The 12408-nt window shown below is 40.3% G+C and overlaps 1 protein-coding gene across 1 annotated transcript; it reads left to right on the top strand.

Annotated features, from left to right (window-relative positions):
• Window positions 1-10512: 10512 nt before the first annotated feature.
• Window positions 10513-12408, top strand: LOC121786062 (protein EXPRESSION OF TERPENOIDS 1-like). The gene is made up of 2 exons (XM_042184581.1): window positions 10513-11580; window positions 11805-12408. The coding sequence occupies exons 1-2, from the start codon at window positions 10956-10958 to the stop codon at window positions 12182-12184; spliced, it is 1005 nt and encodes a 334-aa protein (XP_042040515.1). The 5' UTR covers window positions 10513-10955; the 3' UTR covers window positions 12185-12408.

The following is a 12408-nucleotide window of genomic DNA, read 5'->3' on the forward strand; positions in this document are numbered from 1 at the left end:
AGACTCGCAAAGCCGCTCTCAGAATGTCGGCTCCACTGGTTCCGCTTTGGTAATTCGCCGCTTCATTCTTGTAGATTCTGCAAAAATTTTTGACATCTCTGTCGACTCGGTCAAAATGACTGCGGAGCGTCTTCATGGTGCGGTGGCGGCCCCCTTCGGCTTGTTCTCATTGTAGGCGTCGGTGGCCTTTTCCAAAAACACTTGCGGGTTTGTTGATTCCCGACGATGGGATCGTACGAGACGCTGACCCAAGTGTTGAACAGAGTCATTGTCTCGTTGCGGCTGTATGGATGACGGCCGATATCCTCCTCCTCCGTGTTCTCCTCCTCCTCTTCCTCTTCCTCCACGGCGTTGAATGCGCCACCACCGGAGCTTCCACCGCCTCGTGCTCCTTCCGGAGTGGGTTCATCTAGAAAATTCTCCCTAATTTGGGATAATCCCTGCGAATAACTCGGGGCGGAGGGACGAGCGTATGCATCCACATCAAAATGGGGTGGTTGGTACGCCGCCGGCGTCGACGAGCCTTTGGTGCCCGGCGTCGACGAACCGGAACTACCCAAGACATTGTACATGCCCCCCAGTCGCCAAATGTGTTCAAGTCATAGCCGCCGGAGCCGCCAGAGTTTCAATCGCCGGACATTTTGAGATGAAAATTGGAGAGGTGAGAGGAAATAGAGATGATTTGAGAAGAATAGATGTGTGTTTGTGTGTATAATGGGGATGAAAGAGGAGTATTAATAGAGTAAAAAAAGAAAATAAAATAAAATAAATACTGTTGAACGGTAAAAAATGGTAACATTACCGTTTTAATTTTTTTTTATTAAAATCGAATTTAAAAAAAATATTTATTGCGTCAGCGTGATGACGCCCGCTCGCGGGCCGGCGAGTGGGCGTCACGCCTAGCGCCAGCGCGTGCCACGTGGCACTGACGCGTGGCGAGACGTCTCACCAGCCCACCCTTCGGGACGAGACGCCCGCCGAGACGAGACCGAGATAGAGACAACAACGAGACGCGTTGCAGATTGCCTTAGAAGTTACCATGAGTATATGTACAAATGTTAGCAACCATATATCTCAATTACTTGCTTCATTTAAAAGCGTTGTATAGTTAGGTCAAGAACCTTCCAAAAATTAAAGATGAGATTAAAACCTCAAATTTGACCTAATTATTCATCTATCGGTATAGTTAGCTACAATCTACTTGATTAATTTAGGCTCATAGATTAATTAATTAATTAATTACACTGACCAAATAATTAATTGTTCAAAATTATTGAACTTTGCCCGTACCTACAATAACAGTAACAATCAGTCGACCAAAAAACAAAGCGAAATTGTGTGTTTATGTTTAATATATTTAGGGATAGGGATAATAGTAACAATTACAAAGTAGGATAATATAATATACAAACATTAGATAGGGAGCATGTAGCATTGCATCTTCTTCATTGATCTTGCTTCAATGCTCGGAATTTTTTAGTGGTAATGTTTGTGAAAACGTATTTTTGATTGTCCGAAGATTTTTTTTTATTAATCAAAATGCTCGAGCCTTAAAGTAAAGCGAAATTCGGAAAAGCAAAACTAAGGGAACAAATACCACCCAAATAGAGCAGGTAGGAGAAAGCCAACAAGATTAAAAGGAGCAGCAAACATACTTCCAGACCAAGCCACAAAAAGCATACCAACTGACCTTGGACTGTCATGAAATTGCTTGTCCCTCGAATCCACACAAATCAGCTATGCCGGGAGTCAGGCCCGTCCCTTGGCCCGTGCGGCCTGTGCGACCGCACAAGGCCCCCAATTTTCAGGGGCCTCTGAAATATTTCAGCCCATATACATGTATTCCTATTTTTTCAGCCCAACAAAGCTATTTCTCTTGTATAGCAACGCCCAGGCCTTTTTCTAGCACCGTAACTCCAATTCTGATCGGTTTCTTTTCCCGATCGTAGACCTGGGAGCCGCCTGTTCGTGTTCGGTGTTCCTCATCGACAAACGCCGCAACAGGGACCAGCTCACCAGATTGCATATGAGAACATCGTCGAAGATTTCATTTCAAAGAACACCAAAAGAATGATGTTGTTCAAGTAAAGACTATGCAATCGAGATTCGAAATGGTATATTTCTTTAATTATCATATAGCTTTAAAATGCATTGTCTTTTTTTCTATAGTGGTAGGCCTCATTTTAGATTTTTGCACAGGGCCTCTGATTTTGTCGGGACGGCCCTGCCGGGAGTCTCATCTCTCCCGAAGATCACAAAGAGCATAATTGACTAGATGCTCGCCGCTCGGGTACATTGCTGGAACCTTACCCATTGGCTTAGCCCCTCTTCATGACCATATCCTGACTTCCTTCATATAATTAAGAATTTGTCCAAACGATAAGGGAAAATTGTGACATCAACCCCGTTTCCATGTGCTGAGGCGCTAAAAAAGCATCTTTATTCTTGATCTTCCAATTCGGGATGAGACATTGGAAATCCACCTTATTCTTAATATTCCAAATAAACTATGTAATGACGTAGAACATATTAATTAGGTCAGTCCATCAGGTTAACCAAATATACTATTGAGCTAGTTATTTTTTAATTTCATTCTAGATATATTGAAGGGGCAATTAAATTTAGTCCATATTAGGCGGCCCACTTTGATATTATAATAAAAATTCATAGAGTTTCATCATATAACAATTAGTCATAAGAGGAGTAACCCATAAGACTTAATTATATATAGTTATTTCAGTTATTTCTTTACACTGATGTAGGATATTGTTAGATTTATTTATGTTTCACTTGTCAATCATCTCCATCAAACACTTCAAGGTGATCTGTGGAAGGTTGGATTTTTTTCTAATTGGATTGAATAAAGCCATCTATCAAATTGATCCAAATTTAAAGTCCAAACATAATATTGGGTCAGTTATTTTTTTTTCAATTTAAATCCAAATATGTTGTTGTGTCAATTAAATTTAATCCATATTTAATGACTCACTCGATAATATGATAGAAATCCACATGATTTTGTCTTTAAACCAATTGATGATACGAGCCACAGCCCACTAGACTTATATATATATAGTAGTGGTTGTTACGATTTAGTAATTCTAGTTATGGAATGTTTTCGATTTCTAGCTATTACAGATTCAACTATTTGAGTAAACACATTTCTAATAACAAGATATGAGTGATGGATAACATTTTTAATTATTTAGAGTTAGAAGAATAATATGTTGATAAATATATAACTCGATTTGACCATTAATTTTTGATCGAAAGTTTTGTTAGCATTACATAAAAAAGAACGAAGGACAAAAATGAGTGAGGTCCAGGCACTGAGGCAAAAGCTTAAGCTAGACTTGTCATTAATTACGTACAACGATAGATCTAAACCACAAAAAAAATGGAAAATGCATGTTTTATTTTTAAAATAATTCTACTAAGCTATTTCAATGACTCACTCGATAGATCTAAGAGCATGCGTAACGCCATGGGCAGGGCCGCAAATCGCGAGTCCCGGCCCGTCCCATGCATTACACGGAAGGCCGGCACGGCTCAGGCCCGTCCTGGGGCCGCGTTCCCGGCCTGGGGAGCGTCCCGCGTCACGGCCCGGGGCGGCGTTGCACGGTGACGGGCCGCAACTGGCGAGTCCCGGCCCAGCGTTACACGGTCCTCGGGCCGGGCCGCAACCAATTTTTTTTTATTTTAAATTCGAAAATAGGTTGGAGTTGTGAATAGTGTCATTTATTAGTTGCGGCCCGGGCCGCAACCTGCAGGGTTACAGCAGTTGGGGCCTGGGCCGCAACTGTAGAGGAATGATGACGTGGAGGGGACTTGGGGCCGGAAATGGGGACGGGGTTACTGATGCCCTAATACTCCGATATCTGATTTCTTGAATTTCAATACTTAAGTAAGTACTAAATTGAGATGAAACTTACAAATCAGGACACACTTTAAATAGATAAATAATTTATTATATTTTGAAGAGCTTAGCTATTAAATACATTTACTCCACGAGTTAATCTTTTAACACAAACTAAACGAAGATCACATTAATTCAAAGAAATTAAATTAAGGGAAGTAGGGTTAGGTTTGTGCTTATAGGCAATTGTCAAATTGTAAAATAAATGAAAACTGTAATTAAATAATTCCAACGAAATTTTATAGCTAGTGCAGACCAAATTAAATTAATAGCATAGAAATTGCGATTAATATTAAATATGGAGTGATGATCTAGATAGGATGGATATGATCCACAAATTTGTAGATTTGTTTAGCTTGCCTTGTTGGGCAAAGCAGCTCAATAATTCTCAACTTCTTTTATTGGCATAATTAGCTTAATTAATTTTATCGTTCAATTGCTTTTCTCTAAAAAACAAATCCTACAATTGTGAAAATTGTAGTAGCCACCTAAATGCCTACCATTCTTAGCATGGGGATCAAACACTTTCATTTCAAAGTTGTAAAGTCAAAACTTAATTTGTTTGTTTTGATACCCAATGTTGGTAGTGACGTGTACGAAGTTTTTGATAGAATAGATTGGTCGAAGCAAAGAAACAAATTAACTAAGATGGTTAATTACATTCTTGGTGAACAATTAAATCTCTATTTATTTTTTGGCTTTAGATGATTTAGGATTTATATGATGGAGCTTAAAATAAACTTTCATATCCCACGACATTTCATATCTATTAGACAACAATGGAATTAGATCTTTAGCCTAAATATTTCCATATAAATATAATCACATTACCTATTTATCTTACACACACAACTCTATGTGGTGTGCTTGTTTGAGTAAAAGCTAGATGCATATGTACTACCTAAGTAAGACTAGAAGCATGGGGAAAAGGTATATTCAATTTTTTTAGAATATGATATATAATGCACCTAGCTAAATACTATATTGTAATTCTATTCGATTGGCATGTAGTTTTCAAATCAATTAAATATGTTACTATTTACTATTTACTATATTATGCATATTGTAATTCTTTTCCTTTCCGTAACTGGTTATTGATTATATATGACTCAAATTATCATCGCATATATACGTATTATTCTACATATATAAAATGCACTGTGATATACAGGATAAATTGTAGTATAAAGCATGATTTTTAAAGCATGTGTGCTATGAAAAAAATATGCAAATTGACTTTAAAAAAAAAACCAAGCAAAACTGGCTTTCAAAAATACAGTTGATTTAGTAGTTATTAATATTTCGATACAGAAAAGGAAGTGGATTCGATACATAGTAACGACCAATGACAGATCCAGGAATTCATATTCGTGGGGTCGGATCAAACGAGACAGTACGTAATATAATACTCCCTCCGTCCCGCACTACTCGCACTTATTTCTTTTTTGGGCGTCCCAAGTTACTTGCACTCTTTCCATTTTTAGTAAAAAATTTCACCTACAACCGTAATTTTTGCCTTTCCTATACACCCATTCCTTAATCTCCGAGCCGAAAAGGAAATGAGCGAGTAGCCCGGGACGGAGGGAGTATTTAAATTTTATTTTACTAATAAAACTATTAAATTTTAAATAAAACTACGTTTTATTGTACAGGAAAGTTGACTCCAGTTAGTATACATATTCAAAATGACTTGAAATTATTTCACTAGAAATTATTCGCGATAGTATGGATAGATTTAATAAAATTACTAATAGTCGAGATATATTCAATTATCAATCTTTTAATATAGCACTTATTAATCTGGTCTATAGGATAAATATTAGTACTTCCTCCGTCCCCTAAAAATATAAATTTGTTATATTAGGAATTTTTTTTCTCTTTCACGAGGTGAGACTCATTTTCCACTAACACACTTTTATTTTTATCTTTTCTTACTTTATCAATTTTGTATTAAGACTTGTGCCGTTTCAAAAGTTTCTATTTTTAAGGATCAGAGAGAGTATAATAAAATGAATAATCAAAAGCAAAAGTAATTAAATTAGAGAAAAAAAATTATGACTAAGAGAACAAAATATGGAATACGGATATTTATTGATTATTCTACAAAGTGAAAAAAATGAAAATAATAATAGTCTCATTACAGAAAAGTGAGTTAAAGATTATCAATAATAATAAATACCTTTCAACTTCAATTATTATTGAACCTTGAATTAATGTTTAAATTTCTTTTAAAATACAAGGCTGAAAATGAGTTAGGCTATAACTTGATCAGTAATAACATAAGATGGTCCTGTTTATAAAGCCCAACTAATAGAAAATTAATACTAGGAAATTAAACTCCAGTTCACTGCAAGAAGCAGGCCGTCGTCGGATCGGTGTTGATGATGGGGTCGAAGGTGCGGAGACTATGGGGTCAGCGGCCGATGGAGGGTGTCTCCCGGTGATTCTCCGCGGCTGGCCGACCCCACCTAGATCCGCCGCTGGTAACGACCTAAATATAAAATTGGGATTTTGGTGAATTATTTTATGAGAAAATTAAATAAATATGTGGGGGTCCAACTGTTCAAATGTTTTTAAAATGCACAGATAAATGTCTGAATCATAGGCAACATACGCAGGTCGGCGGAAATCCGTATAAATTACTCTCTTTTAATTTAAAACATGGAAAAAATAAAAAAAATAATTGAATATGATTTTTATATTTTTACAATAAAATGTGAGTGAGATAAGTTAATGAGATATTAACTCAATTACTATTAAAAATAATAATAGAAAAATAAAATATTTTATTGTATATATTTATTTGTAACAAATTGTGATATATACAAGGGAATACTATTTTGTTTATTTTTGGTTTAAATTCATAGAGACCAACTAAAAATGACCTATATCGCCCTCAATGTTAAATAAAAACAATAATCAATTCCTTAATTCAGATTAATAATTCTTAAATGGTTCCCTCAAAATCACTTAAAACCCTAATTATGAAAATAATTGAAGAAAAGTTTTAACCACTTTAGAAGTCACCGTCTTTCTTGGAATAATGATGGGTAAATAAGTTTAAATAATTGAGCACTGTTAATTAATTTTCGTGTTTATATTTAATCACCGCAAATTATGTTGTTTTTTGAATTTGTTTTTGTGCGTTTCAAATGAAGCATGGCTCTTAATTGTCCTTGCTGCGAGTAATTTAAGTCTAAAAAGAAAAAAAAAGGAAAATGAAAAAACAAACAATAATGGAGCTAATACTTGTATGAATTAATGTTATGTGAAGAATAATTAGTGATATTTATGGATGCATCACTCCACCAAATTTTCAAAATTTCCATTATCACACCACACTTGTCTGCGTTTTAGTAATAGTATAAAAAACACTTATTTCGTAGCAATTAATTCTGACGATTAATCGTGAAAAAATGAACGTTAGTAACAGACATTAATTCGTTCAATTCAAAAAACTACAAACGTCAAAAATTGAACGTTAGTAATTTTAAATCTTAATTTGTACTCCCTGTATTAGAGATCTTGATCTTAACTATAATCAAGCCTATTACCTCCCTGTAAATATTTGAAGCATTCAATCTATTTGTTGCTCAACATTTTCTACATTCATTCAATTCATTTTTGAATTGATGGGTTACTTCTTTAAATTGTTTTGGAATCATGGCTTTTGTCGGTTTTTATAGTTTTAGATGACATGATTCGCTTAACACTTACTATCATTCATACCAAATATGTTTTGGAATATAAATTCTTGCCTTACTTTCTTGCAGTTTTTGTTTGGTAATAGTTGTATGAATTGTTAGATATGATTAGCAACTTTGTGCGCATGGATTTGGTAATTTATGCTAAATTATAGTACCAAACTTGCATGATATGAAATTCAAACAGTGCATATCCATCAAATGCAAGTTTCATATAGTACATAATATGAATTGGTAATTTATACTTTACATACAAAACTCGGGTCTATAATAGATTTAGTAGTACTAGTTACTATTAATTTAATAAAAATACCTATTCGAGGAAACTCAAAGTCAAGTAATGAAATCGCCTTTATTTAAAGACAGAGGTCAAAGTGTAATCCCCTTTCCCTTTGAGCATCCGTAATGGCGCCCGTCCCGTCGAACGTCCGCGCGGGACGTCCGCCATTATGCAAAGGTGATGCGGATACGGACGTCCGCTGCGGACACTGGAGTTCTGCGGCGTTCCCGGGACGTCCGTGGCGACGTCCTTGCGGATGTCCGCCATTGCGTTGACCTCACAGTCGTCCGCGCAGACATCCCGATTATTTTATTATTTTTTTAAAAAATTCTATAAATACGGCTCGTTGAATTCCATTTCATTCACCCCACTTGTATTAACGAGTATCTCTCTCTCTCTCTAAATACTTTTCTTTCGAAGATAAATGGAGCATCACGATAGTGATTCCCCCGCCACGAGCGAGTCACGTGGACCGATCTTTCCCGTTGGCGGAAGTACCCCCAATGTCCGCCACGATGTCCGGAATGGCGGGGATGATGCCCCAACCCCAAATGACGGCTGGGATGATGCCCGGGTACTACAACATGTACCCGCCTTGGTATGGGATGATGCCCCAAATGCTCGGGGTGAGTGGCGGAATGACCCCAATGCCGGGGATGATGCCCGGAATGCTGGGGATGATGCCCATAATGCCGGGGATGATGCCGCCCCAAATGCCCGGGATGATGATGCCGGGGATGATGCAGGGCTCGCCTGTCGCTACGGGGGGGAGTATGCAGGGGGTCCCCCAATCACCGGTGGACAATGTCTATCACCCCTATATGGATTTACTGTCGACGGAAAACCCACCGAGTACTCCTCTCGAGACTCAGTTCACTGGCATCGAGACATTCTCGATGGAGGAGTTGGGGCTATCTCTGATCCGAGATTCTCCCACAGACGTACCAACGGCGACAGGGATGAGAGGGAGGGGCAGGGGACGGGGCACTACGTCGCCTGCGGCGGGGTACGATGGTGAGGCGGTGGCCGCTGAGGTGGGGAGGATCCAGCGGGAAAAAGAGGATCGTTTAGAGCACAGAGGATCCAGTATAGTGGAGGATCCATATATCGGGGCTAACCAGCATATCGACAGGATGTGGTTGCGCATTCGCCAAAACTACCTCTAATTCAAACCGCCAGGGGGAAAGCCTCACAACGGAGAGTAATGCCGGAAACAGTGGGAGCGGCTGAAGAGGCAGCTCAGCCGATTCGCCGGCATTTACCCAAACAACCTCCGCTCGGCAACTAGCGGCATGTCTGCCGAGGATGTGAAGCTTCTGTCTCACGATCAGTTCATAGACGTTGCGGTGGGCTTCGAGGAATTCAAATATTGGGAGGTGTATCTTGTGGTGCAGTCTTCAGCCAAGTTTATTGCGGGTGTTGAATCTGGTTGGCCGAAGCAGACGAAGATCAGCTCCTCCGTGGAGTACAGTAGCAGTGTTGGTTCCCACGAACTCACCCCCGCTGAGGCAGAGTTCCTGACACCTTCATCGTCGGCCCGCCACCGTCGCCTAGTGGGGCAAAAGTCCGCGGCGCGGATGGCGAGTGGAAGCGCCAGCGGGTCCGCCGAGGCCCAATCGGCACCTCCTACCCAAAACGATCCCGAGCTCCCCTCACTCGCCCGCGTCGCGCAACATGAAACCCTGTTACGTGCAATGGTTGAATGACGGACATTGACCGATCGCCATTACAGGTCGTCGCTGAAGGATTCATCAACAGTATGCGGCGCGATTTGGGGTTGGGAGACATGGTGGAGAGTGGCGACGAGGGGACTACCGACGGGGACGACGAGGGTACTGGCGGCGGGGAATCCGAGGAGTAAGACAACGGGTTTTTTTAACTATGTAAATTTTTTTAATAATTTTGTATGTTTTTTTTATACTATATATGTTATTTTGTAAAATAAAATGGTTGCAACTTCTCCGTATTTGTGTCGAAATTTTGATTCCATAAATTGTTTAATTTCGTAAATTGTTTAATTTGGTGAATTTGTGAATTTTTATTATTGTGGGAAGTCCGTCGGGATGTGTCATTAGGGATATCCGTCACTGTGCAATGAGATGTCTGTATGACGTGACAGGAGGTGTTTTTGGGATGTCCGGTGGATGTCCACCGGAACATCCGCATCAGGATGCTCTTACTCGATCACAAAAAAAAGGTCAAAACAAAATAATTTCCATCACTTATTATCAACATAAAAAATAAATAATTAAAATCGCTCGAATACGAATCATTACTGTTACACACTCGCAAATCAATATCAAAACATGACCAAAAATAAAAATTATACTAGCTCTCCGAAAATCACAACTTAAATTTAAAAAAAAGAATAATGCTTAATTAATTAATTAGATAAAATGAAAATAATTAGAAGGAGAGAGAGTGTACAGACATAAAGAAGCGGGTTTCACGGACGAGGTTGCAAAAGCTGTTTTACCGACACGTGGCAGCACTAGCAGCCGTAGATTCTCATGCAGATGCACACCATCTTTAGATCACTCCGAGTTGATGATGAAGACACAATAGTGAGTGAGAAAGCGAGTCAAAGAAAGTAAAAAAAATTTAAAAAAGAAAAAAAAAATTGGTGGTGGCAGAAAGAAAACAAAAAAAAGAAGAAGGCAGTTGCTTTTGGGAAGGCCATGGCGGCGTGGCAGAGCTGTAATTCTGCGTCTTTAATGCAAAATTGAAGAAGCCGATTTATCATCCATCTCTTAAAAAACCCCTCTCTTTCCTCTCTCTCTCTCTCTCTCTCACAAAAGATAAAACCATCGATCCATTCCAACTCCATAATAATTAAAAACCGCCTCTTTCTCTCTCGAGCTAGCTTATTGTTAAATTCTCCACATGCAAAAACTCGGCAGCGGTACGATTGTGTCTGATTCGGCCAGAAATCAGAAGCTGTCTGCCTCAAAACCCACATTTCTACACTCCCAAAAACAGCAACAATTAAAGCGTGCTGCTTCCTTATCAAGGCTATGGACGCTGCCCAATTAACCACCGCAAACGGAACAGCAACATGGCCGGCTTTTTCTCACTAGGAGGCGCCGGCGCCACCACCCGCCCCGATCAACAATCCACCACCACAAACAACAACCACCCCGAAAACTGGTTCTTATTCCGGAATGAAGAGATTCCTTCTTACAAGGGTTTCGAGCTCTGGCAGCCCCAGCCCTCGAATCCCCCCCCGCAGCAAGCGGAGAATTTCCTGCAGCGGGGTGAGGCTGTGAGAAGTCATCACCACCCGCTGCAGGATCTGTACGATTCTGCAGGGGGGCTGGCGGTGGGGCCCAGCCGGGGAGGGGGATTCAGCATCGGCGATGAGCAATCGCCGAGATCGGGGTTCCTGATGATGAGGAGCGGCGGGGGAGGAGGGGTCAGCTGCCAGGACTGCGGGAACCAGGCGAAGAAGGACTGCTCGCACATGAGATGCAGGACTTGCTGCAAGAGCCAAGGGTTTCAGTGCCAGACTCACGTGAAGAGCACGTGGGTCCCCGCTTCCAAGCGAAGAGAGCGACGACAACAACCACAACCACAGCAGCAGCAACAGAGTGTGGAAAGGGAGAGGGAGAGCGCCAAGCGGCACCGGGAGACGTCTCCCAGTCCGCTTGTGTGCATTCGCATCCCCTCAGCCACCGTCACTGGTAATTATTTTGCAAATCTGTCGTGTCAAATAATGCAATTGCGTGTATCCATGAATCCGACGCCATTTCACAGAATCACATCATTTTTCTATCTACTTTTTTCCAATCCATCACTGTTTTCGGGTATTCCTGACAAAAGATTGACACGAAATCAACTTCTCTCTCTCTCTATACGTGTATCTCTACGCTTAATTTTGAAATACTGACAATATTTGATGAATTAGGGTTGGAATTGGGGAATTTCCCGCCGGAAGTGAGCGCGGAGGCGGTTTTCCGGTGCGCGAGAGTGAGCGCAATGGACGACGCGGAGGAGCAATTCGCGTACCAGACCGCCGTCAACATCTCCGGCCATGTCTTCAAGGGAATTCTATACGATCAAGGCGGAGAAAGCCAGTACATCGCCGGAGAGACCTCTTCCGACGCTTCCGCAGCTCATCAACACCTCAATTTGATCAATGTTTCTTCCGCCACCGCAACGTCGGCCACAATCACCACCTCCTCCGCTGCAGCAGCTCCTTTTCTCGATCCTTCTTTATTTCCGCCTCAAGTTAACAACAGCTTCATCGCCGGTACGCAATTCTTCCCACGACCCCCAAGAAATTGAGAGATTTCCACCACATTTATCCTCTCTCTCTCTCTTTCTCTCTTTCTCATAGTGTGTTTGTTGAAAGGGGAAATTATTGTACTAGAGAGACAAAAAGAAGCAGGAAACGAGGGGATTGTGTTTGATTTTTAGTTCGCATTTCGATGCACATCTTCAAATTCTATCTATCTTCTTCTTCCATTTCAATTTACCATAAAAAAAATGTTTCTATTTTTCGCTCTAAA

This window comes from Salvia splendens, chromosome 22, assembly GCF_004379255.2.
Source record: "Salvia splendens isolate huo1 chromosome 22, SspV2, whole genome shotgun sequence".
NCBI lineage: Eukaryota > Viridiplantae > Streptophyta > Magnoliopsida > Lamiales > Lamiaceae > Salvia > Salvia splendens.